Source organism: Ornithorhynchus anatinus, chromosome 1 (genome assembly GCF_004115215.2).
Source record: "Ornithorhynchus anatinus isolate Pmale09 chromosome 1, mOrnAna1.pri.v4, whole genome shotgun sequence".
Lineage (NCBI taxonomy): Eukaryota > Metazoa > Chordata > Mammalia > Monotremata > Ornithorhynchidae > Ornithorhynchus > Ornithorhynchus anatinus.
Window position 1 is genome coordinate 180,880,433 of NC_041728.1, and position 26,073 is coordinate 180,906,505.

General features: G+C 58.8%; 2 protein-coding genes across 5 annotated transcripts in view; both read left to right on the forward strand.

Moving 5' to 3' along the window:
* The window catches only part of STK36 (serine/threonine kinase 36), a 54,216-nt gene extending 42,955 nt beyond the window's left edge, over positions 1 to 11,261 (forward strand). For all 4 annotated transcript variants that reach the window (XM_029073671.2, XM_029073684.2, XM_029073698.2 and 1 more), the window contains 5 exons: positions 1,754 to 1,916; positions 3,552 to 3,699; positions 6,575 to 6,725; positions 8,635 to 9,378; positions 10,823 to 11,261. In XM_029073671.2, coding sequence (XP_028929504.1) covers positions 1,754 to 1,916; positions 3,552 to 3,699; positions 6,575 to 6,725; positions 8,635 to 9,378; positions 10,823 to 11,128 — 1,512 coding nt within the window. In that variant the 3' untranslated portion in view covers positions 11,129 to 11,261. The remainder of the gene's footprint in view (positions 1 to 1,753; positions 1,917 to 3,551; positions 3,700 to 6,574; positions 6,726 to 8,634; positions 9,379 to 10,822) is intronic.
* A 3,309-nt stretch (positions 11,262 to 14,570) lies between these two features.
* The window catches only part of TTLL4 (tubulin tyrosine ligase like 4), a 45,271-nt gene continuing 33,768 nt past the window's right edge, over positions 14,571 to 26,073 (forward strand). Inside the window, exons 1-2 of the mRNA XM_029063120.2 lie at positions 14,571 to 14,645; positions 25,587 to 25,694. The gene's annotated coding sequence lies outside the window, so the exon portion shown is untranslated. The remainder of the gene's footprint in view (positions 14,646 to 25,586; positions 25,695 to 26,073) is intronic.

Sequence of the window (26,073 nt, forward strand, 5' to 3'; positions counted from 1 at the left end):
GGGACTCGGTGGAAAGAGCCCGGGCCTGGGAGTCGGAGGTCACGGGTTCGAATCCCGGCTCCGCCACTCGTCAGCCGGGTGACCGTGGGCTTCTCCGGGCCTCGGTGACCTCATCTGGAAAATGAGGATTCACCGCGAGCCTCCCGTGGGACGACCTGATTGCCCTGTATCTACCCCAGCGCTTAGAACGGTGCTGTGCGCAGAGTAAGCGCTTAACGGATGCCGACGTTAATTAACACGAACAGTGGCAGTAAATAGAATCGAGGGGAAGGGCGTGTCATTCAAACGATAGCGAATAAATAGAATCGGGGTGATGTACGTCTCATTAACGAAACCCTCCCTCCTCCACCCGCCCCGCAGGGCTCCCCTCCGCCGAGGCAGGCCTCCCCCTCTTCCCCCGGCCCCCCAGAACCCGCCGCCCCCGCAGCCGCAGGGGCCAGGAGAAGAGAAGGCCCAGCCCGCCGGGGAAGGCGGTTTTCCCGGCGCGCTGACACCCCCGCCCCCGGGGCTTCTAACGCCAACCTTCTCTCGATCTCGTCTCTCTCCCCGCCGACCCCCGGCCCACGTCCCGTCTCTGAACGCCCTCCCTCCTCGAATCCCCCGGACAGTTCCTCTCCCCCTCCTTCGACGCCTTCCCGGAGGCCCACCTCCTCCCGGGAGCCTTCCCTGACCAAGCCCCCGCTTTTCCTCATCTCCCGCTCCCTTTGGGGTCGCCCCGACTCGCTCCCTTCCTTCATCCCCCCCCCCCCCGCCCCGCACAGGTCCCTCTCCCTCATTTCTTTCTTTCTGTTCATATCTGTCTCCCCGTCTAGACTGTCAGGTCGTTGCGGGCGGGGAACGTGCCCGTTTACCGTTCCGTTGCACTCTCCCAAGCGCTCAGTCCGGTGCTTCGCACACAAGTGAGCGCTCCGTAAATACGACCGACGGACGCAGGGCCTCCCCCGGCCGGAGCCCGGGCCCCGTGGTTTGACTGGCAGCGGAGGGAGGACCGGGACGCTCAGACCGGGAACGGGACCCATCCCCCGGGTTCCCCGCCTGAGAAGCAGCTACGGCCTAGTGGGTAGAGCCCGGGCCTGGGAGTCGGGAGGTCATGGGTTCTAATGCCGACCCCGCCACTTGTCTGCCGTGTGACCTCGGGCAGGTTCACTTCTCGGGGCCTCAGTTCCCTCATCTGGAACATGGGGATGGAGACCGCGAGCCCCACGTGGGACGGGGACCGGTTCCGAACCGATCGGCTCGTCTCCACCCCAGCGCTTAGGACGGTGCCTGCCCCCCAGTAAGCACCTAACAAATACCGCAGTTGTCATTGTCAATATTATTAATGATGATAGTAACAACCTCTGGGCCTCAGTCGCCTCATCTGTAAAACGGGGATCGGGACGGCGTCCGCCCCGATCTGGCACCTATTAAGCACTCCGATCCCATCGTCATTAGCGTTATCGTCGCTGATAGTGATTACGGTGTCCGTCGAGCACTCACTGCGTGATTGAAGGTCGTCGGGTGGTCCCCCGGGGGGGCTCCGGGGCTCCGTCCCCATTTCCCAGACGAGGTCAGCGAGGCCCAGAGCGGCGGCGGAGCCGGGATCGGAGCCCACGTCCTGTGACTCCCCGGCCCGGCCTCCCGCCGCCGGGCCCCGCTGCTCGGCCGTGGCGCGGTCCGTCACCTTCTGTGCGATCGCGGTGACGCGGGCTGGTCCGGCCCTCCCATCCTGACCTCCGGCCTCCGGCCCCCGGGGGCTCCCCGGCCCGCGCAGGGCGAGGCGGACCCTCTGCGGGACCTCCCGGGCTCGGCGCTGTGGACGGCCCTGTGGCACCGCCTCTCCGTCACCCTGCGGCTGCCCTCCGCCCCGGACGCCGCCCCGCCGCCCCCCGGCCCGGCCCCCGCGGACCCCGACTGGACCCTCATCTCGCCTCGAGGTAGAGACCCCAGACCCACCGCCCCCCCCTTCCGAGTCCTCATCCCCCGCTCCCTTCTGCGGCCATCTGTTGATTTCTATCCGTGTCTGTGACCACGTATGGATCCGAAAGCTGGCTGGACGGTGACGAAACGGAAGAAGCGGCGTGGCTCAGTGGAAAGAGCCCGGGCTTGGGAGTCAGAGGTCATGTGTTCGAATCCCGGCCCCGCCACTTGTCAGCTGGGTGACCGTGGGCGAGTCGCTTCACTTCTCTGGGCCTCGGTGCCCTCATCTGGAAAATGGGGATGAAGACCGGGAGCCCCACGTGGGACGACCCGATTCCCCCGCGTCTACCCCGGCGCTCAGAACGGTGCTCGGCACATAGTAAGCGCTTAACAGATACCAACATTATTACATCAGAGAAGCAGCGTGGCTCGGTGGAAAGAGCCCGGGCTGGGGAGTCAGAGGTCGTGGGTTCGAATCCCGGCTCTGCCACTTAAAGATGTTGGTATCTGTTAAGCGCTTAACAAATGCCAACATTATTATTATTATTATTATTATTATTATTATATTGAGAAGCAGCGGGGCTCAGGGGAAGGAGCCTGGGCTGGGGAGTCAGAGGTCGGGGGGTTCCGATCCCGGCCCCGCCGCTCGTCGGCCGTGTGACTCTGGGCAAGTCACTTCACTTCTCCGGGCCTCGGTGACCTCGTCTGGAAAACGGGGATGAAGACTGGGAGCCTCAAGTGGGACGACTTGATCACCCTGGATCTCCCCCAGCGCTCAGAACAGTGCTCTGCACGGAGTAAGCGCTTAACGGATGCCATCATCATTACTATTATATCGTCCTCTCCTAAGCACTTAGTACAGCGCTCTGCACCCAGTAAGTACGATCGAATGAACGACCGAATGACGGGAGACCGGTAGTAACCACCGAGTCCACGCTCGGCTCCCTGTGCCACAGGCTCGGTGAGCCTAGTAGCATTCAGTCTGTTCAGTCGTATTTATTGAGCGCTTGCTGGGTGCAGAGCACTGGACAGTAGAACAATAAGTAGACACGATCCCTGCCCACGACGAGCTCACAGCGTAGAGGACGAATGTGGCTTGGTGGCTAGAGCCCAGGGCTGAGAGTCGGAGAGGCCTGGGTTCTAATCCCGGCTCCGCCGCTGGCCCGCTGGGTGACGTCGCGCGGGCCACTTGATGATGATGATGATGATAATGATTATAACGTTGGTATTTGTTAAGTGCTCACTAGGTGCCAAGCGCTGGTCTCGGCGAGATACGAGGTCATCGGGCGGTCCCACGTAGGGCTCCCGGTCTTCATCCCCGTTTTCCAGATGAGGTCACCGAGGCCCGGAGAAGTGAAGTGACTCGCCCAGAGTCACCCGGCTGACACACGGCGGAGTCGGGATTCGAACCCACGACCCCCGCCTCCCAAACCCGGGCTCTCGCCACCGAGCCGTGCTGCTTCGACTTCTCCGGGCCTCAGTCACCCCATCTGTAAAAGGGGGATTAAGAGCGTGAGCCCCACGCGCGACAGGGACTGTGTCCGACCCAACCCGTCTCTGCCCCGGCGCTTAGAACGGTGCTCGGCACGTAGTGAGCGCCTAGCGGGTACCGGAGTTCTCGTTAGCCCCCGGCCCGCCCCTCTGTGCCCCAGGTCTGGTGACGGTGCTTAACCTGGCGCTGTGCGTCTTCACCAAAGAGGCGCCGCTCTGCCTGCACGTCCTCGCTCAGCCCCGCGGCCACGTCCTCGCCTCGCTCGGCCACCTGTTGGATCCCGCCTTCCTCCTGCAGCTGTCTCGGGCGTGAGTCGGCCGGGGGGGTCCGGGGGGCCCGGGGGGTCCGGGGGGCCCGGGGGGCCCGGGGGGCCCGGGGGGCCCGGGGGCCGGCGTCCTTGAGGAGGAGCTGGCGGGACGCGGGACGGGAAGGGAGAGAAGTTGGGGTGCGAAAGGGAGGTCGGGCTCGGGTCGGGGAAACCGAGGCGGGCCCCAGAGCCTCAGCCTGAAAGCTCGGAGTCCCGGGGGAACCGGCTCTAATCGCGGCTCTGCCGCTCGTCCGCCGGGTGACCTTGGACGAGTCCCTTCCCTGCTCCGGGCCTCACCTGTCCGTCGGTCGATCGATCGGATTCAGTGAGCGCTTACCGTGGGCGGAGCGCTGTACTGAGCGCTCGGCCTGGTCTCAGAGAAGCAGCGTGGCTCAGTGGCAAGAGCCCGGGCTTGGGAGTCAGAGGTCACGGGTTCGGATCCCGGCTCCGCCGCTTGTCGGCTGGGTGGCTGTGGGCCAGTCCCTTCACTTCTCCGGGCCTCAGTGACCCCATCTGGAAAATGGGGATGAAGACCGGGAGCCCCACGTGGGACGACCCGATTCCCCCGCGTCTCCCCCGGCGCTTAGAACGGTGCTCGGCACGTAGTAGGCGCTTGACAGATACCGACATTATTATTATTATTATTAGAGCACAGGCCTGGGAGTTAGGGGACGGGGGGTTTCTAATCCTGGCTTTGCCACTGGTCCGCTGGGTGACCTCGGGCCAGTCACTTCCCATCTCCGGGCCTCAGCGACTTCATCTGTAAAGTGGGGATTAAGACTGGGATCCCCTGGTGGGACAGGGACCGTGTCCAACCCGATTCGCTTGTATCCGATGATGATAATGTTGGTATTTGTTAAGCGCTTACTCTGTGCAGAGCACTGGACTAAGCGCTCGGAATGGACGATTCGGCCACAGATAGAGACCGTCCCCGCCCGACGACGGGCTCGCGGTCTGATCGGGGGAGGCGGACGGGCAAAAACGAGACGACATCGTCACGATGAATAGAACGAAGGGGACGGACACCTCATTAAGAAAATAAATGGGGGAATAAAAATATGGACAGATGAGCAGAGCGCCGAGGGGAGGGGAAGGGGGAGGAGCAGAGGGAAAGGGGGCTCGGCTGTGGGGAGGGGAGAGGGGGGAAGGGGTGAGTGAAGCAGCGTGGCTCAGTGGAAAGAGCGCGGGCTTCGGAGTCAGGGCTCACGAGTTCGAATCCCAGCTCCGCCACTCGTCGGCTGTGTGACTGTGGGCGAGTCGCTTCACTTCTCCGGGCCTCGGTTCCCTCATCTGTAAAATGGGGATGAAGACCGGGAGCCCCACGTGGGACGACCCGATTCCCCCGTGTCTCCCCCGGCGCTCAGAGCGGTGCCCTGCCCATAGCGAGCGCTTAACGGATACCAACGTTATTATTAACGTGATTATTCCCGGAGGAGGTGGGATGCCCGGAGGGGTTCGAAGGTGGGGCGAGCCGGGGATCCGGCAGCACGGCCTAGCGGAAAGAGTCGGCCGGTCGGTCCGTCGTATTTATTGAGCGCTGACTGTGGGCAGAGCACTGGACCGAGTGCTTGGGAGAGCACAGCGCAACAAGTAGACGGACCCGTCCGCCGCCCGCAACGAGCCGACGGTCTAGAGGGGGAGACGGACGAGAATAGAAAGAAAGAAACGAGGGACGTGGACGTAAGCGGGTGCGGGGCTGGGAGGGGGGATGGAGAAAGGGAGCGGGAGAAGAGGAAAAGTGGGGCTTAGTCAGGGTTTAGTTAGAGAGAGCCCAGGCCTGGGAGGCAGGGGACCTCATCCCGCCTCCGCCGCGTAACCTTCCGGGGTGACCCTGGGCAAGTCACTTCACTTCTCTGGGCCTCGGTTTCCTCATCATCTGGAAATTGGGGCTCCGGTACCTCGTCTCCCTCCTCCTTTCCTCATCTGGAAAATGTCACCCGCGACTTCGTTAGTCCGATTCTTTTTAATCGTGTATATCGAGCGCCTGCTGTGCGCCAGGCACCGCGCCAAGCGTCCGGGAGAGTCCGAGGCGACGTCAGACACGTCCCCCGGCCGCAACGGGCTCACGGTCCTGGAGCTCATCTGTAAAATGGGGATTGAAACTGGGAGCCCCACGGGGGACGGGGACCGAATCCAGCCCGATTTGCTTGTATCCATCCCAGCGCTTAGAACGGTGCTTGGCACGTAGCAGGCGCTTAACGGATACCATCGTCATTCTGGGCCTCAGTGACCTCGTCTGTAAAATGGGGATTCTGTTGCCGACTTGTTCGTTCCAAGCGCTTAGTACAGTGCTCTGCACGTAGGAAGCGCTCAGTAAATACTATCGAATGAATGAACGAGTAACCGTGAGCCTCACGTGGGACGACCCCATTACCCTGTATCGCCCCGGCGCTTAGAACAGTGCTCTGCACATAGTAAGCGCTTAACAAATACCAACATTATTATTATCGTCATCATTATTATTACTTAGACCTTGAGCCCCCCCCCCCCGGGAAGGACCCGGTGATCCCATCTATCTCACCTTACCCTATCTTATCTTGGCCGTACCCGACCCCGTCGCTCGGTACGGCGCCTTGCACATGATGAGCGGTGTGGCTCAGTGGAAAGAGCCCGGGCTTGGGAGTCAGGGGCCCTGGGTTCGAATCCCGGCTCCGCCACCCGTCAGCCGTGTGACTTGGGGTAAGTGGCTTCGCTTCTCTGCGCCTCGGTTCCCTCATCTGTCAAATGGGGATGAAGCCCGCGAGCCCCACGGGGGACAACCTGGTTACCCGGTATCCCCCCGCAGCGCTTAGGACAGTGCTTGGCACAGAGTGGACGCTTAACGAATGCCAACCTCGTCATCCCTCCGACCCGGGCTCCCCTCCGGTCCTCCCCAGGCCCCGGGGCTCGGCGGCCCTTCCGGCGGTGGTGCTCACCGTGTGCCAGATCCTCTGCGTCCCCTTCGCCCTGGACGAGGGCGGCTCCGACCACCTCGCCGGCCTCCTGGCCGGCCTCAACGGCTCGCACGTCGCGGCCCGCCTGCTGCAGGTATCCGCTCGTCGCGCCGTTCGGTCGGTCGTCTCTCCCGAGCGCTCACCGTGCGCAGAGTACTGGGCTGAGCGCTCGGGGGAGGACGACGCAACGCCCACCGTGCCACCGCGAACGGCGTAGCTGTTGGGAAGCTACGTCTCCCCCGATCAGACCGTGCGCCCGTCGGAGGGCAGGGACCGTCTCTGTCTGGTACCGGTTTGTCCATTCCAAGCGCTCAGTCCGGTGCTCTGCACGTAGGGAGCGCTCGATGAATACTAAATCAAAAATATCTACCTACAGATAGATCCAGAGATCTAGAGTCAGATCTCTAGATCTATAGAAAGGTCGAAGAGATCCGGTCAGTCAGGCGGTGGAGCGCGCTTACGGAGCGCTTACTGTGCGCAGAGCACTGGGCCCAGCGCTGGGGAGAGCGAAATGGAACAATATAACGGACACGTTCCCTGCTCGCGGTGAGAGTCGTGTCCGTTGAGAAGCAGTCTGTCCATCTAGTCAGTCGACTGTATTTCCGGAGTGCCTACCGGGTGCGGAGCGCTGTTCTGAGCGCTTGGGAGAGCACAACAGAAAAAAGAGAAGCGGCGTGGCTCACTGGAAAGAGCACGGGCTTTGGAGTCAGGGCTCGTGAGTTCGAATCCCGGCTCTGCCACTTGTCGGCCGTGTGACTGTAGGCGAGTCACTTCGCTTCTCGGTGCCTCAGTTCCCTCCTCTGTAAGATGGGGATGAAGACTGTGAGCCCCACGTGGGACCACCTGATTCCCCTGTGTCTACCCCGGCGCTTAGAACGGTGCGCGGCACATAGTAAGCGCTTAACAAATACCAACATTAGAGAAGCGGCGTGGCTCACTGGAAAGAGCCGGGGCTTTGGAGTCAGAGGTCGTGGGTTCGAACCCCGGCTCTGCCATTTGTCAGCCGTGTGACTTTGGGCAAGTCACTTCACTTCTCGGTGCCTCAGTTCCCTCCTCTGTAAGATGGGGATGAAGACTGTGAGCCCCACGTGGGACCACCTGATTCCCCTGTGTCTACCCCGGCGCTTAGAACGGTGCGCGGCACATAGTAAGCGCTTAGCAAATACCAACGTTATTATTATTGTTGTTATATTCCTGGAAAATGGGGCTTAATAGTAATGACGACGATGACGACGATGGGATTCGTTTCGTGCTCACTCTGGGCCGAGCACCGTTTTAAGCGCCGGGGTAGATACGGAGTAATCAGGTTATCCCACGAGGGGCTTTCGGTCTTCGGCCCCAGTTTCCAGATGAGGGAACCGAGGCCCAGAGAAGCGGAGCGACTGGCCCAAAGTCACCCAGCCGACAGGCGACGGAACCGGGATTAGAACCCACGCCCCCTGACTCCCAAGCCCGGGCTCTTGCCGCTAAACCGCGCCGCCTCCGTATGATTATTATTATTGGGTGCTCAGTACGGTGCCCTGCACGTACGTCTGTTGCCGCACTTTCCATTCCAAGCGCTTAGTACAGCGCTCTGCACGTAGTAAGCGCTGCAATAAGTACTATTGAATGTAGAGAAGCGGCACGGCGTAGTGGACAGAGCCCGGGCCCGGGAGTCAGAAGGTCAGGGGTTCTGATCCCGGCCCTGCCGGTCGCCTGCCGCGTTGACCTCGGGCGAGTCACTTCACTTCTCCGGGCCTCAGTTCCCTCATCTGGAAAACGGCGACGGTGAGCCCCACGTGGGTCAGGGACCGTGTCCGACCCGATCTGCTCGCGTCCGCCCCGCTGTCTGGCGCGTAGCGAGCGCCTAACGGACAGCGTCGCGATCATTCCTCCGTCCGGTCGTATTTCCCGAGCGCTCACCGCGTGCAGAGCACTGGACCGAGCGCCGGGGAAGTCCGACTCGGCGAGGAGACAAGGATCGGAGGGAGCGCTCGCTGACCCCCGTCGACGGGTTTCCGCAGGTGTGCTGCGAACACCTCCCGCTGGCCCAGACGGACCTCCCCGTGAGCCTGCTGACCCGCCTGGCCCTCAGCGACCCGGCCTCCCTCGGTCAGTTCGTAGCCGCGGCCTCCTCCCTCCCGGCCTCCTCCTCCTTCCTGTCGGCCGCCCTCCTGGGCGACCGGCCGCCGCTGACCTCCGACCTCCTCTCGCTGCTGGCCCGGGCCGTGCGGCCGCCGGCCGCGGGCGGCCCGCCCTTCCTGCAGGCCCTCCTGGCCGGGCCCGGCCGGACCTACCGGCCCCTGCGCCGCCTCCTGGGCCACCGGGACTCTCCGGTGCGGGCCCGGGCCTGCGTGCTGCTGGGCCACACGGTCCGCCACGGGGGGCCCGTGCTGCGCGCCCTGGGCGAGCGCGGCGGCCTGCTGGCCCCGCTCTTGCGGGCGCTGGAGGCCCCGGACCCCGCCCTGCGCCGCAGCGCCACCTTCGCCCTGGGCAGCGCCGCCCGCCGGGCCGGACCCCTGGCCCCTCGCCTGGCGCCGGCCGTGCCCGGCCTGACCCGGCTGCTGGGCGACCCGCAGGCCCCGACGCGGCGCCACGCGGCCTCGGCCCTGGGCCGCCTGGGGCCCGGGGGGCTCGGGGGGGACCTGCTGCGCTGCCGGGCCCCGCACAGGCTGCTGGACGTCGCCCGCCGGGACCCCCAGCCCGCGGTGCAGGAAGCCGCCCTCCTCGCCCTCCGGGTCCTCGGCCGGGACCCCGCCATCCTCCAGGTACGTCCCCCGGCCCGCCCCGCCGCTCGACGCCTCTCCCCGGGGGTCCCCTCCTCTCCTAGCGGCTCGAGCCTCGGGCGGCTCACGTCACTCCTCTGGGCCTCGGCGACCCCATCTATAGAATGGGGATGGAGACCATGAGCCCCACGGGGGACAGGGGCCGTGGCCAACCTGATTGGCTTGTATCTGCCACAGTGCTCGGCACGCGGCGAGCGTTCATTCATTCATTCATTCATTCAATAGTATTTCTTGAGCGCTTCCTAGGTGCAGAGCACCGGACTAAGCGCTCGGAACGAACGAGTCGGCAACGGATAGAGACGGTCCCCGCCGTCTGACGGGCTCACCGTCCGATCGGGGGAGACGGGCGGACGAGAACGATGGCGACAGATAGAGGCGAGGGGAAGGACGTCTCGTAAAAACGGCGGCGACTAAATAGAATCGAGGCGATGTACATCTCATTAACAGAATAAACAGGGTGACGAGAATATAGACGGTCGAGCGGACGAGTTCGGCGCCGAGGGGAGGGGAAGGGAGAGGGGGAGGAGCGGAGGGAAATGGCCAGTGCCGTGATAATTATTACTAGTATTATCCCACCACCGGACGCCTCCCCGTGAAAATCGCCACGGGGGACCCAGACCCCTAGGTCTAGCGTAGAGAGCCCGAGCCTGGGAGTCAGTGGGGCCTGGGTTCTCATCCCGGCTCCGCCCTTGTCTGCTGTGAGACCTTGGGCCAGTCACCGCACCTCTCTGGGCCTCGGTGACCTCACGGGGAGGAAGACTGCGAGCCCCCCGTGGGACGGGGACTCTGTCCGACCTGATCAGCGGGGATCCACCCCAGTGACAACGTATGGACCCGAAAGCTGGCTGGACGGTGACAAAACAGAAGAAGCGGCGCGGCTCAGTGGAAAGAGCCCGGGCTTGGGAGTCAGAGGTCATGAGTTCGAATCCCAGCTCCGCCACTTGTCAGCCGGGTGACTGTGGGCGAGTCCCTTCGCTTCCCTGGGCCTCAGTGACCTCATCTGGAAAATGGGGATTCACCGGGAGCCCCACGCGGGACGACCCGATGGCCCTGCCTCTCCCCCGGCGCTTAGAACAGTGCTCTGCACATAGTAAGCGCTTAACAGATACCAACATCATCGTTATTATTGTAACCCCCCTTTCTAGACCGTGAGCCCGTTGTGGGCAGGGATCGTCTCCCGTTGCCGAATTGTACTCTCCAAGCGTTTAGCGCACAGTAAATCCAACCGGATGAATGAACGGACACATTGCCGCCCACAACGAGCCCCCGGCCTAGATCTAGGGGGTTCCCTCGCGGGCTCCTTGAGGGGGCCTGGCCTTCCTCGAGGCCTCGGTTTCCCCCCACCCCCGCCAGCGTTCTCGTCGCGTCCGGCGTCCTCCCCTCCGCCGGGCCCTGAGCCCGTTTCTCCCGTCCGCCTCCCCCGCAGGTGCTGGCGTCTCTGGGGGCCAAGGAGAAGCTGACCGCGCTGGGCCTGAACGAGGCCCGTTCCCAGTCCACCGTGGCCAAGCACTGCAGGAAGTTCCTGATCCTCCTCCGGGCGGCCCCGCCGCCGGCCAACCCTCCCCGAGGCCTCCCTCCGGTTTCCGCGGGCCCCGGGTGCAAATTCTGCGGTTCCTCTGCGCTCCAGTCCAGCCCGGAGGGAGGGAGGAGGGAGGGGTGTGTGTGCGCGAGGGCTCTCCCCCCTCCAGACTCCTCCCCGGAGCCCCCCACTCCTCTCCTTCCTCCCCCCTGACGCCCCGACCCTGTCTCTCCTCTTCCCAACCCGGTGCCTTGACTTCCCCTCGGACTAACCGGGCCTGGGGGCCCCAGGTGCCCCCTCGCTCCCGGCCCGACCCCCCACGGCCCCCGGGTTGGGGGGTCTTCTCGCCCCCCCCGGCCCCCTTCCCCGCCCTCCTCCTCCTGTCCCGCAGTTCGCACTCTTTTACACATCCATTCCCCAGTTGGGATGCTTTTTCTTTCCCGCGTTGGGTTTGCAAATCGAATAAAAGGTGATCTCTTTCTGGCTTCGATCTGGAGTCCAGCCAACGTGGGAGGGCGGCGGCGGCGGGGAGGGAAGGGGGTGACCTTCTCACCGCCCCTCGATCTCGTCTCTCTGGCCGCCGACCTCCGGCCTGGCCCTCCCTCCCAACTCCTGCGCGACAGACGACGACTCTCCCCGCCTGCAAACCCTCACTGAAGCCACATTCGTTCGTTCGCTCATTCGATCGTGTTTATTGAGCGCTTACTGTGTGCAGAGCGCTGTACTGAGCATCTGGGAGAGGAGAGTACAGCAGCAGTGAAGAGAGGCAATCCCCGCCCACAAAGGACTTCCAGTCGTGGGGGTGGGGGTGGGGGCAGACATCAAAAGAAATAAACAGGAAACAAGATAAATAAATAGAATTAGAGTTATTTAAATATATATATTTAAGTGCTATGGTGCAGGAAAGGGGGGAAGAGCATCTCCTCCAGGAGGCCTTCCTTGAATAAGGCCTCCTTTCCTCTCCTCCTCCCTTCCAAGTCACCCTCGCTTACTCCCTTTATTTGAGAAGCAGCGTGGCTCAATGGAAAGAGCCCGGGCTTGGGAGTCAGAGGTCGTGGGTTCGAATCCTGGCTCTGCTACTTTCATTCAATAGTATTTATTGAGCGCTCACTATGTGCAGAGCCCTGAACGAAGCGCTTGGAACGAACAGGTCGGCCACAGATAGAGACGGGCCCCGCCGTTTGACGGGCTTACGGTCAGCTGGGTGACTTGGGACAAGTCGCTTCACTGCTCCGTGCCTCAGTGACCTCCTCTGTCAAATGGGGATGAAAACCGTGAGCCCCACGTGGGACAACCTGATCGCCTTGTATCCCCACAGTGCTTTGCACATAGTAAGCGCTTAACAGATACCACCATTATTATGATTACTTGAATGCTCTGTGACCACTGCTCTGTGCCTCAGTTCCCTCCTCTGTCAAATGGGGGCTAAGTCTGCGAGCCCCATGTGGGACAACCTGATCACCTTCTAATAACATTAATAATGGTAATGATGGTATTTGTTAAGCGCTCACTATGTGTCGAGCACCGTTCTAAGCGCTGGGGGGAGATATAAGGTAATCAGGTTGTGCCACGTGCGGCTCACAGTCTTCGTCCCCGTTAAGATGAGGGAACCGAGGCACAGAGCGTTGAAGCGACTCGCCCGAGGTCACACAGTTGATAAGTGGTGGAGCCGGGATTAGAACCCATGACCTCTGACTCCAATGCCCGGCCTCTTTCCACTAAACCGTGCTGCTACCCCAGCGCTTTGAACAGCGCCCGGCACACGGTAAGCAATGAGAAGCAGCGAGGCTCAGTGGAAAGAGCCCGGGCTTGGGAGTCCGAGGTCATGGGTTCTAATCCCAGCTCCGCCGCTTGTCAGCTGGGTGACCTTGGGCAAGCCGCTTAATAATGTTGGTATTAAGCGCTTACTATGCGCAGAGCACCGTCGGAAGCGCTGGGGGAGATGCAGGGTCATCAGGTCGTCCCACGTGAGGCTCACTGTCTTGATCCCCATTTTCCAGATGAGGGAAGTGAGGCCCAGAGAAGTGAAGTGACTTGCCCACGGTCACCCAGCTGACAAGTGGCAGAGCCGGGATTCGAACCTATGACCTCTGACTCCCGAGCCCGGACTCTTGCCACTGAGCCACACTGCTTCTTCTCTGTGCCTGAGTTCCCTCATCTGTAAAATGAGGGTTAAGACTGTGAGCCCCACGTGGGACAACCTGATCTCTGGGCCTCAGTTACCTCATCTGTAAAATGGGAATTAAGACAGTGAGCCTCATGTGGGACAACCCGATTACCCTCTATCTCCCCCAGCGCTTAGAACAGTGCTCTGCACATACTAAGCGCTTAACAAATACCAACATTATTATAATGCTTTATTGCTATTGTTCTCGTCCGTCCGTCTCCCCCGATTAGACCGTAAGCCCGTCAGAGGGCAGGGACCGCCTCTATCTGTTACCGATTTGTACATTCCAAGTGCTTAGTACAGTGCTCTGCACATAGTAAGCGCTCAGTGAATACTATTGAATGAATCACCTTGTATCCTCCAGCGCTTAGAACAGTGCACAGAGTGAGCACTTAACAAATACCAACGTTATTGATTAACAAAAACCATTATTATTATTTATTCATCCCCGCTCCCAGCCCCCAAACTTGCACAGAGTTAGCGCTCAATAAATACTACCGAATGGATGAATGTGCAGGGACGGTCTCTATCTGTTGCCCAATCGTCCATTCCAAGCGCTTCGTCCGGTGCTGTGCACACAGCAGGCGCTCCATACACACTGCATGAAGGAATGAACTAGGACGAGGCCGGGGCTGAGACTACATTTAATAATGTTGGTATCCGTGAATAATAATGTTGGTATTTGTTAAGCGCTTACTATGTGCCGAGCACTGTTCTAAGCGCTGGGGGAGACGCAGGGGAATCAGGTGGTCCCACTGGGGGCTCACAGTCTTAATCCCCATTTTACAGATGAGGGAACTGAGGCCCAGAGAAGTGAAGTGACTTGCCCACAGTCACACAGCTGACAAGTGGCCGAGCGGGGATTCGAACCCATGACCTCTGACTCCAAAGCCCGGGCTCTTTCCACTGAGCCACGCTGCTTCTCCGTCGAGCGCTTCCTAGGTGCCGAGCACCGTTCTAAGCGCTGGGGGAGATCCAGGGTCATCAGGTTGCTCCCACACTTTTAATCCCCATTTTCCAGATGAGGGAACTGAGGCCCAGAGAAGTGAAGTGACTTGACCAAGGTCACCCAGCTGACAAGTGGCAGAGCCGGGAGTCGAACTCATGACCTCTGACTCCGAAGCCCAGGCTCTTTCCACTGAGCCACGCTCCCAGCGTGCGCGGGCCGAGACTACATTTCCCGGCGTGCATCTGTGCGCGGGCCGAGACTACGTTTCCCGGCGTGCACCTGTGCGCGGGCCGAGACTACGTTTCCCGGCGTGCATCTGTGCGCGGGCCGAGACTACGTTTCCCGGCGTGCCCCTGTGCGCGGGCCCGGACCGAGACTACATTTCCCAGCGTGCACCCGTGCGGGGCCCGGACTTCCGGCGCGGGCCGCGAGGGCCGCCGGGAGTTGTAGTCCCGGCGCCGCCGCCTTCCTCGCACCGCCCCCCTCCGGCCGGCGACGAGGGCGTTGGGCGGGGGCCGGCGCAGGCGCAGTGGGGCCCGGCGGGCGGCCGCGTGGCGCTGCGCGGTTGCTAGGGCCGCTTCGGCAGAGGAAGAGGAAGGAGCCGCGCGGGGCAGGTCAGCGGGACCCCCCCCCACCCCCACCCCCTCCCCCACCCCCACCCTGCACCCCCTCTTTATAATCATCATCATCATGCTATTTCTGAAGCCTTTACTAGAATAATTGGGATGCTATTTCTTATGCGCTTACTGTAATCATTAGGATGCTATGTCTTAAGCGCTTACTGCTATGTCTTAAGCGCTTACTGTAATCATTAAGATGCTATTTCTTAAGCGCTCACTGTAATCATTAGGATGCTACGTCTTAAGCGCTCACTGTAATCATTAGGGTGCTATGTCTTAAGCGCTCACTGTAATCATTAGGATGCTATGTCTTAAGCGCTCACTGTAATCATTAGGATGCTATGTCGTAAGCGCTTACTGTAATGATTAGGATGCTATGTCTTAAGCGCTCACTGTAATGATTAGGATGCTATGTCTTAAGCGCTCACCGTAATCATTAGGATGCTATTTCTTAAGCGCTTACTGCTATGTCTTAAGCGCTTACTGTAACACTTAAGATGCTATTTCTTAAGCGCTTACTGTAATCATTAGGATGCTATTTAATAATAATAATAATGTTGGTATTTGTTAAGCGCTTACTACGTGCAGAGCACTGTTCTAAGCACTGGGGCAGATACAGGGTAATCAGTTTGTCCCACGTGGGGCTCACAGTCTTAATCCCCATTTTACAGATGAGGGAACTGAGGCACCGAGAAGTTAAGTGACTTGCCCACAGTCACCCAGCTGACAAGTGGCAGAGTCGGAAGTCGAACCCATGACCTCTGATTTCGAAGCCCACGCTCCTTTCTTAAGCACTTACTAGAACAATCATGATGATGCTACTTCTTAAGCGCTCACTACGTGCCCAGCACCGTTCTAAGCGCTGGGGGGAGGAGGTCCTCAGGTTGTCCCACGTGGGGCTCCCAGTCTTCATCCCCATTTTACAGAGGAGGGAACTGAGGCCCAGAGAAGGGAAGGGACTCGCCCCAGGGCAATAATCATTCATTCATTCACTAGTATTTATTGAGCGCTTACTATGTGCAGAGCACTGGACTAAGCGCTTGGCATGGACAATTCGGTAACAGATAGAGACGGTCCCTGCCCTTTGACGGGCTTACAGTGATGGTGTTTGTTAATAATAATAATAATGAAGGTATTCGTTAAGTTATTCGTTAGACACAAGGGAATCAGGTTGTCCCACGTGGGGCTCACAGTCTTCATCCCCGTTTTCCAGATGAGGTCACTGAGGCCCAGAGAAGTGAAGTGACTCGCCCAAGGTCACACAGCAGACAAGTGGCGGATGGGGATTAGAACCCACGACTTCTGACTCCCAAGCCCGGGCTCTTTCCACTGAGCCACGCTGTTAAGCGCTTACTATGTGCCATGCACCGTTGTAAGCGCTGGGGGGGGAAAGAGAAGGTCCTCAGGGGGTCCCACGCGGGGCTCACAGTCTTCATCCCCATTTTACAGGATAGGGAACTGAGGCACAGAGAAGTAAATTCACTGAGGCCCAGAGAAGTGAAGTGATTCGCCCCAGGTCAATAATAATGATGGTATTTGTTAAGCCCTTACTATGTGCCAAGCGCCGTTCTAAGCGCTGGGGGAGAGAGAAGGTCATCAGGCGGTCCCACGTGGGGCTCGCAGGCTTGGTCCCCATTTTGCAGATGAGGTGAGTTGAGGCCCAGAGAAGTGAAGCGACTGGCCCCAGGTCACCCAGCTGACAAGTGGAGGAGACGGGATTAGAACCCACGACCTCTGGCTCCTTAATCCGGGCTCTTTCCACTAAACTGAGCTCCTTCTCAGGGTGCCCAGGCACTGTTCCAAGCACTGTGCGGGGGATACAACGTAATCAGGTGGTCCCACGTGGGGCTCACAGTCTTCATCCCCATTTTACAGAGGTCACTGAGGCCCAGAGAAGTGACTCGCCCGAGGGCCCTCGGCAGGCAAGCGGAGGAGCCAGGATTCGATCCCCGGTCCTTCTGGCTCCCAAGGTCCGGGCTGTAGCCCCTAGGCCACGTATTTATTGAGGGCTTACTGTGTGAGGAGTGCTGGATTGAGCGCCGTGTGCCAGGCACTGTACTAAGCGCTGGGGTAGGTGCATGTTTATCAGGTTGGACGCCGTGCCTGTCCCACGTGGGGCTCACAGGCTTAATCCCCATTTTACAGAGGAGGGAACTGAGGCCCAGGGAAGTGAAGTGACTTGCCCAAAGTCCCCCAGCTGACAGTGGCGGAGCCGGGATTAGAACCCACGTCTTCTGACTCCCAGGTCCGGCTCTTGCCGCTGAGCCACGCTGCTTCTCGACCTCTTCCCCCTGCCGCCTGTACCCCCTTTACCTGCACCCTCTCTAATGACAATAATAATAATAATAATTATGGCATTTATTAAGCTCTTATTATGTGCCAGGCATTGTACTAAGCACCGGCGTGGGTACAGGTAAATCGGGCTGGACACTCCCTGTCCCACGTGGGGCTCACTCACACTCTTAATCCCCATTTTACAGATGAGGTCACTGAAGCACAGAGACATGAAGTGACTTGCCCCAGGCAGCCACAGCAGACAAGAGGCAGAGCCGGGATCAGAACCCATGACCTTCTGACTCCCAGGCCTGGGCTCTCCCCACAGCGCGGCTCAGTGGAAAGAGCTCCAGGCTTGGGAGTCAGAGGTCATGGGTTCTAATCCCAGCTCCACCACCTGTCAGCCGGGCGACTTTGGGCAAGTCACTTCACTTCTCGGGGCCTCAGTTCCCTCATCTGGAAAACGGGGATGAAGACTGCGAGCCCCACGTGGGACGACCTGATGACCCTGTATCTCCCCCAGCGCTCAGAACGGTGCTCGGCACATAGTGAGTGCTTAACAATATCAACATTATTATTATGATTACCCGCTGCACCCCTCCACCCGTTTCCCCTTTGCCTGCCCCCCTTATACCTGTACCCCATGACTGAAATAATAAAAATAATAATAATGGTGTTTGCTAAGCGCTTACCATGTGCCAAGCACTGTTCCGCGCACTGGGGTAGATACAAGGTCATCAGGTTGTCCCATGTGGGGCTCACAGTCTTCATCCCCATTTGACAGATGAGGCCACTGAGGCACAGAGAAGTTAAATCACCTGCCCAAAGTCACCCAGCTGACAAGTGGCGGAGCCGGGATTGGAACCCACGACCTCTGACTCCCAAGCCTGGGCTCTTGCCACCAAGTCACTCCTGTTCTACCCGTTCCCCCTGCCGCCTGCACCCCCGTGCCTGAACCCCTCTCTGCCTGTCCCCCCGTTGCCTGCACCCCTCTTTAGAATGGTATTTCTTGTGCACTTGCCACGTGCCGGCCACTGTACTAAGCGCTGGGGTCGGTCCACGTTTATCAGGTTGGACACAGTCCCTGTCCCACGTGGAGTTTACAGTCTCGATCCTCAGTTTACGGATGAGGGAACCGAGGCCCAGAGAAGTGAAGCGACTTGCCCGTGGTCACGGGGCAGACAAGTGGCGGAGCCGGGATTAGAACCCACGACCTTCTGACTCTCAGACCCGGCCTCCACCCACTAGGCCGTGCTGCTTTTCCCCTCTGCCGCCCTCCCCAACTCTGAGCGCCTGCCTCCCCTTTCACCCCCAGCCCCTCCTGCTTCTTTCGGGTTCCCCCCGCCCCCCAGGTTTACTCTTCTTTGTCGTCATCCCCCCGCCCCCTATTTATTGAGCGCTTACTCTGTGCAGAGCACTGGACTGAGCGCTTGGGAAAGTACGATACAGCAATAAAGAGTGACAGTCCCTGAGGAGGGGGCCAGGGGATGGGGGGCTTTGAAGCCAAAAGTGAGGAGTTTCTGTCTGATACGGAGGTGGGCGGGCGACCACCGGAGAGTTTCGAGGAGAGGGATGACGTGTCCCGAACGTTTCTGTAGAAAGACGATCCGGGCAGCGGAGCGAAGTCGGGACCGGAGTGGGGAGAGGCAGGAGGCAGGGAGGTCAGAAAGGAGGCCGAGGCGGTCGTCTGGGCCGGATAGGAGGAGGGATTGTACGAATGTGATGGCTTTTTTGGACGGAGAGGAAAGGGCGGATCTTGGCGATGTTGTGAAGGTGACACCGGCAGGGTTTGGTGACGGATCGGTGAATGAGAGAGCCGAGTCCGGGATGACGCCAAGGTCGCGGGCCTGTGAGCTGGAAAGGACGGCGGTGCCGTCCACGGGGACGGGAAAGTCCGGGAGAGGACGGGGTTGGGGAGGGAAGAGAAGGAGCTCGGTCTTGGACGTGTCGAGTTTGAGGTGGCGGGCGGCCGGCCGGGTGGAGACGTCCCGGAGGCGGGAGGAGATGCCAGCCCGGAGGGAGGGAGAGACAACAGGGGAGGAGATGGGGATTTGGGCGTCATCGGCGTAGAGATGATCGTTGAAACCATAAGAGTGAATGAGTTCACCAAGAGAGTGAGTATAGATAGAGAAGAGAAGGGGACCGAGAACTGACCCTCGAGGAGCCCCTAGAGTTAGAGGATGGGAGGGGGAGGAGGAGCCCGCCAAGGAGACCGAGAACGACCGGCCGGAGAGGGAAGAGGAGGACCGGGAGAGGACGGAGTCCGTGAAGCCAGGGTCGGATAAAGTGTGGAGGAGGAGGGGACGGTCGACATTTTAAAAGGCAGCTGAGAAGTCGAGAAGGATCAGGATAGAGTAGGAGCCGTTGGATTTAGCGAGAAGGAGGTCATCGGTGACCTTTGAGAGGGCAGTTGCGGTGAAGTAGAGGGGACGGAAGCCAGATTGGAGGGGGGCCAGGAGAGGGTTGGCGGAGAGGAATCGGAGGCAGCGGCTGAAGACGGCTCACTCAAGGCGTTTGGAGAGGCAGGGCGGGAGGGAGGTGGGGCGACAACCGGAGGGGGTTATAATAATGGTGGTATTTGTTAAGCGCTTACTCTGTGCAGAGCACCGTTCTAAGCGCTGGGGGAGATACAGGGTCATCGGGTTGTCCCACTTGAGGCTCCCGGTCTTCGTCCCCGTTTTACACGTGAGGTCACTGAGGCCCAGAGAAGTGAAGTGACTCGCCCACGGTCACACAGCTGACAAGTGGCAGAGCCGGGATTCGAACCCCTGACCTCTGACCCCCAAGCCCGGGCTCTTGCCACTGAGCCACGCTACGGGGTCAAGGGAGGGTTTTTTTAGGATGGGGGAGACGCGGGCATGTTCGAAGGCAGAGGGGAAGAAGCCATTGGAGAGCAGGCGGTTCAGGATGGCTGTTAAAGACCGAAAGAGGGAAGGGGCAAGAGTTTTTATAACACATTTCCTGCCCACAACGAGCTTACAGCCTTGAGGAGGAGACAGACATGAATAGAAATCAATAAATGAGGGAGAGGGACCTGAGTGGGGCGGGGCGGGGAGGGGGGATGAAGAAAGGGAGCCAGTCGGGGCGACGCGGAAGGGACGGGGAGAAGAGGAAAGGAGGGCGCGGTCAGGGAAGGCCTCTTGGAGGATGGACGGCTTTAAAGTCAGTGGTGACGAGTTTCTGTTTGATGCGGAGGTGGATGGGCAGCCACTGGAGGGCCTTATTATTAATAATAATAATAAGAAGAAGGATAAGGATAATGTGGTATTTGTTAAGCACTCACTGTGTGCCAGACCCTGTACTAAGCGCTGGGTTGGATACACGCAAATCAGTTGGACACAATCCCTGTCCCATATGGGACTCACAGTCTCGACCCCCATTTTATAGTTGAGGGGACTAAGGACCAGAGAAGTGAAGTGACTTGCCCAAGGTCGCACAGCAGACGGGTGGCCGAGCCGGAATCAGAACCCAGGTCCTCTGCCTCCCGGGCCCGGGCTGTAGCCAGTAACCCTCTAGACTGCGAGCTCGCTTCGGGTAGGGATCGTCTCTCTTTACTGCCGTATTTCCCCAAGCGCTTAGTCCAGTGATCTGCAGATAGTAAGCGCTCAGTAAGTACGATTGAATGAATGGATGAGTGGGGAAATGTGGACCGTTAGGGTAGATTAACCCTATTCATTCAATGGTATTTATTGAGCGCTTACTAGGTGCAGAGCACCGGACTAAGCGCTCGGAACGAACGAGTCGGCAACGGATAGAGACGGTCCCCGCCGTCTGACGGGCTCACCGTCCGATCGGGGGAGACGGGCGGATGAGAACGATGGCGACAGATAGAGTCGAGGGGAAGGACGTCTCGTAAAGACAACGGCGACTCAATAGAATCGAGGCGATGTACATTTCATTAACAGAATAAATAGGGTGATGAAAATATAGACGGTCGAGCGGACGAGTACGGCGCCGAGGGGATGGGAAGGGAGAGGGGGAGGAGCGGAGGGAGAGGAAAAGAGGGTTAAGCTGCGGAGAGGTGAAGGGGGGTGGGTAGAGGGAGTAGAGGGGGAAGGGGAGCTCGGTCCGGGAAGGCCTCTCGGAGGAGGTGAGTTTTAAGTAGGGTTTTGAAGAGGGGAAGAGAATGAGTTTGGCGGAGGCGAGGAGGGAGGGCGTTCCGGGACCCTAGTGGAAATGTTGATATTTATGAGCCCCCCGCCAGCTCTCCCTCACCCCAAACGTGCCTCCCCTCAGCATGCCCCACACCCCGACCCCGGTCCGTTCTCAGACAGACGCCCGCCTCCCTCTCGCCTCCCACCCCCCGGCCAACCAGCCCCCCAACTCAGGGTGGCAGGGGGAAGGGTGGTGGGATTTTTAAAAAATCATAATAATGGTATTTGTTAAGCGCTTACTCCGTGTCAAGCACTATTCTAACTGCTGGGGGAGATCCAAGCTAATCAGCTTGGACACAGTCTCTGTCCCGCGTGGGGCTCACGGACTTAATCCCCATTTCACAGAGGAGGGAACTGAGGCCCAGAGAATCCTTCAAAACCTTATTAATAATAATAATCGTGTTGGTATTTGCTGAGCGCTTACTATGTGACAAGTTCCAAGCGCTGGGATAGACACAAGGTTATTAGGTTGGCCTACTTGGGGCTCTCAGTCTTAATCCCCATTTTCCAATGAGGTGACAGGCACAGAGAAGTGACGTGACTTGCCCAAAGTCCCACAGCTGACAAGTGGCGGAGTCGGATCCGAACCCACGACCTCGGACTCCCAAGCCCGGGCTCTTTCCACTGAGCCACGCTGCTTCTCTTGAAGTCGCACCTCCTCCAGGAGGCCTTCCCAGACTAATCCCCGCTTTTTCCTCAGCTCCCGCTCCCTTCTGCGTCGCCCTGACTTGCTTTGAGAAGCGGCGCGGCTCAGTGGAAAGAGCCCGGGCTTGGGAGTCAGACGTCATGGGTTCGAATCCCAGCTCTGCCACTTGCCACTTGTCAGCTGTGTGACGGCGGGCAAGTCACTTCACTTCTCTGGGCCTCAGTGACCTCATCTGTAAAATGGGATTAGCTGTGAGCCTCACGTGGGGCAACCCGATGACCCTGTATCTCCCCCAGTGCTTAGAACGGTGCTCTGCACGTAGTAAGCGCTTAACAAATACTAACATCATTATTATTATTCCCTTGCTGTTCCCCGCCCTCCCAGCCCCGCACCCCTTTTAGGTCCATAAAAGTGTCGAAAGTGTCATATCTATCCTTTTATTTATCTGTATTGCTGTTATTTATTTGTATTGCCGTCCGCTTGTCTTTATTGCCGTCTGCCTCCCCTCCCCTCCAGACAGTGAGCTTGTAGTGGGCAGGGATTGTCAGCAGCGCGGCTCAGTGGCGAGAGCCCGGGCTTGGGAGTCAGAGGTCATGGGTTCGAATCCCGGCTCTACCCCTCCTCAGCTGTGTGACTGTGGGCGAGTCACGTCACTTCTCTGGGCCTCAGTTCCCTCATCCGTAAAAAGGGGATTGTGAGCCCCATGTGGGCCAACCTGACGGCCCTGTATCTCCCTCAGCGCTTAGAACAGTGCTCGGCACATAGTAAGCGCTTAACAAATAGCGACATTATTATTATTGTCACTCTTTATTGCTGTATTGTACTCTCCTAAGCGCTTAGTACAGAGCTCTGCAGCAGCAAACGCTTAATAAATACGAATGAAGCGAAGCGACTTGCCCGAGGTCACCCCTAGCAGACAAGTGGCAGAGCCGGGATTAGAACCCAGGCCCTTCTGACTCCCGGGCCCGGGCTCTCTCCACTAAGGGCTGGGGGGCTGGTGAAGGTCAAAGTGCTTAAGAAGCAGCCGGGCTTGGGAGTCAGAGGTTGTGGGTTCGAATCCCGGCTCCGCCACTTAGCTGTGAGACTGGGGGCGAGTCACTTCACTTCTCTGGGCCTCAGTTCCCTCATCTATAAAATGGGGATGAAGACCGTGAGCCTCACGTGCGACCACCTTGTGTCTCCTTCAGCGCTTAGGACAGTGCTCGGCACATAGTAAGCGCTTAAGAAATATCATCGTCATTATTATTATCATTGAGGGGGAACGGAGCCGAGCGGAAAGCAGACGAAGATGGGGAGGGTGGAGAGAGGAAATGAGGGCTCAGTCAAGGAAGGCCTCCCGGAGGAGGCGTGGTTGCGGGCCCGCTGTGGGACCTTGGGCAAGTCACCCGCTCCTCTGGGCCTCTAGACGGTGTCCAACCCGACTGTCTTGTATCTAACAGTGCCTGGCACATAGTGAGCGCCTCACAAATACAATTATCATGATTAGTTTTGGACCGTCGGCTCGTTGTGGGCAGGGAATGCCTCAGTTTATTCTATTGTCCCCACCCAAGCGCTCAGTACGGTGCTCTGCACACATTAAGCGCTCAGTAAATACGACTGGATCAACTGAATGCGTGTTCCATCTAATTCCTGCTCTCCGTAATCATAATGATAATAATGCTAATGGTATTTGTTAAGGGCCTAATATACGGCAAGCACTGTTTTAAGCGCTGGGGTAGATAGAAGTTAATCAGGTTGGACACAGCCCCTGACCCACACGGGACTCACGGTCTTAATCCCCATTTTATAGATGAGGGAACTGAGGCAAGTGAAGTGACTTGTCCCAGGTCCCGCAGCAGAAAAGTGGAAGAGCCCGGGATTAATAATAATGTTGGGATTTGATAAGCGCTTACTATGTGCAGAGCGCTGTTCTAAGCACTGGGGGAGATACAGGGTGATGAGGGTGTCCCACGTGGGACTCACTGTCTTAATTCCCATTTTACAGGTGAGGGAACTGAGGCCCAGAGAAGTGAAGTGACTTGCCCAGAGTCACACAGCTGACAAGTGGCAGATCCGGGATTCGAACCCATGACCTCTGACTCCCAAGCCCGTTCTCGTTCACTGAGCCACGCTGCTTCTCTTAGAACTCAGGTCCTGAGGCCAAGGAGTCCGAAGACCTGGGTTCCAGTGCTAGATCCACCCCTTGCCTCTGGGTGACCTTGGGCGGGTCACTTTACATCTCTGGGCCTCAGTTTCCTCGACTGGAAAATGGGCATTCAATACCTCCTACTTACTCACTGAGCCCCTTGTGGGACCTGCTTATGATAATAATGTTGGTATTTGTTAAGCGCTTACTATGTGCAGAGCACTGTTCTAAGCGCTGGGGGAGATACAGGGGAATCAGGTTGCCCCATGTGAGGCTCACAGTTAATCCCCATTTTCCAGATGAGGTAACTGAGGCCCAGAGAATTGAAGTGCCTTGCCCACAGTCACCCAGCTGACAAGTGGCAGAGCTGGGATTCGAACCCATGACCTCTGACTTCCAAGCCCGGGCTCTTTCCACTGAGCCCCGCTGCTTCTCTAAGTACATTTAGTAATGATGATGACCGTGATATTTGTTAAGCGCGTACTATGTGCCAAGCACTGTTCTAAGCACTGGGTCGGATACAAGGTAACCGGGTCGGACACAGTCCCTGTCCCACGTGGGGCTCACAGTGTCAATCCCCATTTTCCAGATGAGGTCACTGAGGCCCAGAGAAGTGAAGTGACTTGCCCAAGGTCACACAGCAGAGAAGTGGCGAAGGCAGGATTAGAACCCACGACCCCTGACTCCCAAGCCCAGGCTCTTGCCACTAGGCCGTGCTGCCTCTCTAAGTACAGCACGTGGCTCAGTGGAAAGAGCCCGGGCTTGGGCGTCAGAAGTCGTGGGTTCTAATCCCGGCTCCGCCACCTGTCAGCCGTGGGACTTCGGGCAAGTCACTTCACCTCTCGGGGCCTCAGTTCCCTCATCTGTAAAATGGGGATGAAGACTGGGAGCCTCACGTGGGACAACCTGATCACCTCGTATCCCCCCCAGCGTTTAGAACGGAGCTTTGCACATAGTAAGCGCTTAAATGCCATCATTACTATTATTATTTCAGCATTGGGCACATAGAGAACGCTTAACAGATGCCACAGTCATTCTCATTATAATCACACAGACGGGAAACAGCGTGGCTGGCCTAGTGGAAAGACTAAAGTCCCAGGAGTCAGGGGACTTGGGTGCAAATCCCGGCTCCGTGACTCATCCGCCGTGTGACCTCGGGCACGTTACGTCCCTTCTCTGGGCCTCGCTTTCCTCATCTGCAAAATGGGGATTCAATCCCCGTTCTCCCTCCTCTTCAGCCTGGGAACCCCGTGTGAGGCCCGATGATCTTATCTCTACCCCGGCGCCCAGTACAGCACCGGGTACATAGTAAGCACTTAACAAAGGCCACAATTATTATTTCCTAGCAAGGAAGGAGTGTGGCCCAGGGGGAAGACGTGGAGTCAGAGCACCTGGGATCCAGTTCCACTCGTCAGCCGCTTTGTGACCTCGGGCACATCACGTCCCTGCTGCTCTGGGCCTCGCTAAGCGGCGTGGCTCAGCGGAACGAGCCCGGGCTTGGGAGTCAGAGGTCACGGGTTCGAATGGCGGCTCTGCCCCTTGTCAGCCGGGTGACCGTGGGCGAGTCACTTCACTTCTCTGGGCCTCATTGACCTCATCTGTAAAATGGGGATTAACCGCGAGCATCACGTGGGACAACCTGATGACCCTGTATCTCCCCCAGCGCTTAGAACAGTGCTCGGCACATAGTGAGCGCTTAACAGATACCAACATTATTATTATTTCCTCCTCTGCAGATCGGGGATTGGACCCTCGTTCTCCCCTCCTCTTTAGACTGGGAACCCCTTGTAGGGGCCCGTTGATCCTCCGTCTACCCCGGCGCTTAGTACAGCCCTGGGCACACGGTAAGCGCTTACCGGATCCCAGAATCACCTAAACCGTGGGCTGGTTGGGGGCAGGGCATGTGTCTGTTCTCTAGTCAGACTGTTCTCTCGCAAGCGCCCAGTCCAGCGCTCAGCTCCGAACAAGCGCTCAATAAATACGATCGACTGGCTCAGTCGAGTGCTCTGCACACAGTAAGCGCTCAGTCAAAGAGATTTATTGACGTGCTGACGGCCTTAGCCCAGCCATCTGCCCCGAGTAAGGGTCGAGTGAATGCGACAGAAGCTGCGTGGCTCAGTGGAAAGAGCCCGGGCTTGGGAGTCAGCGGTCGTGGGTTCGAATCCCGGCTCTGCTACTTGTCAGCTGGGTGACTTGGGGCAAGTCACTTCATTCCTCTGGGCC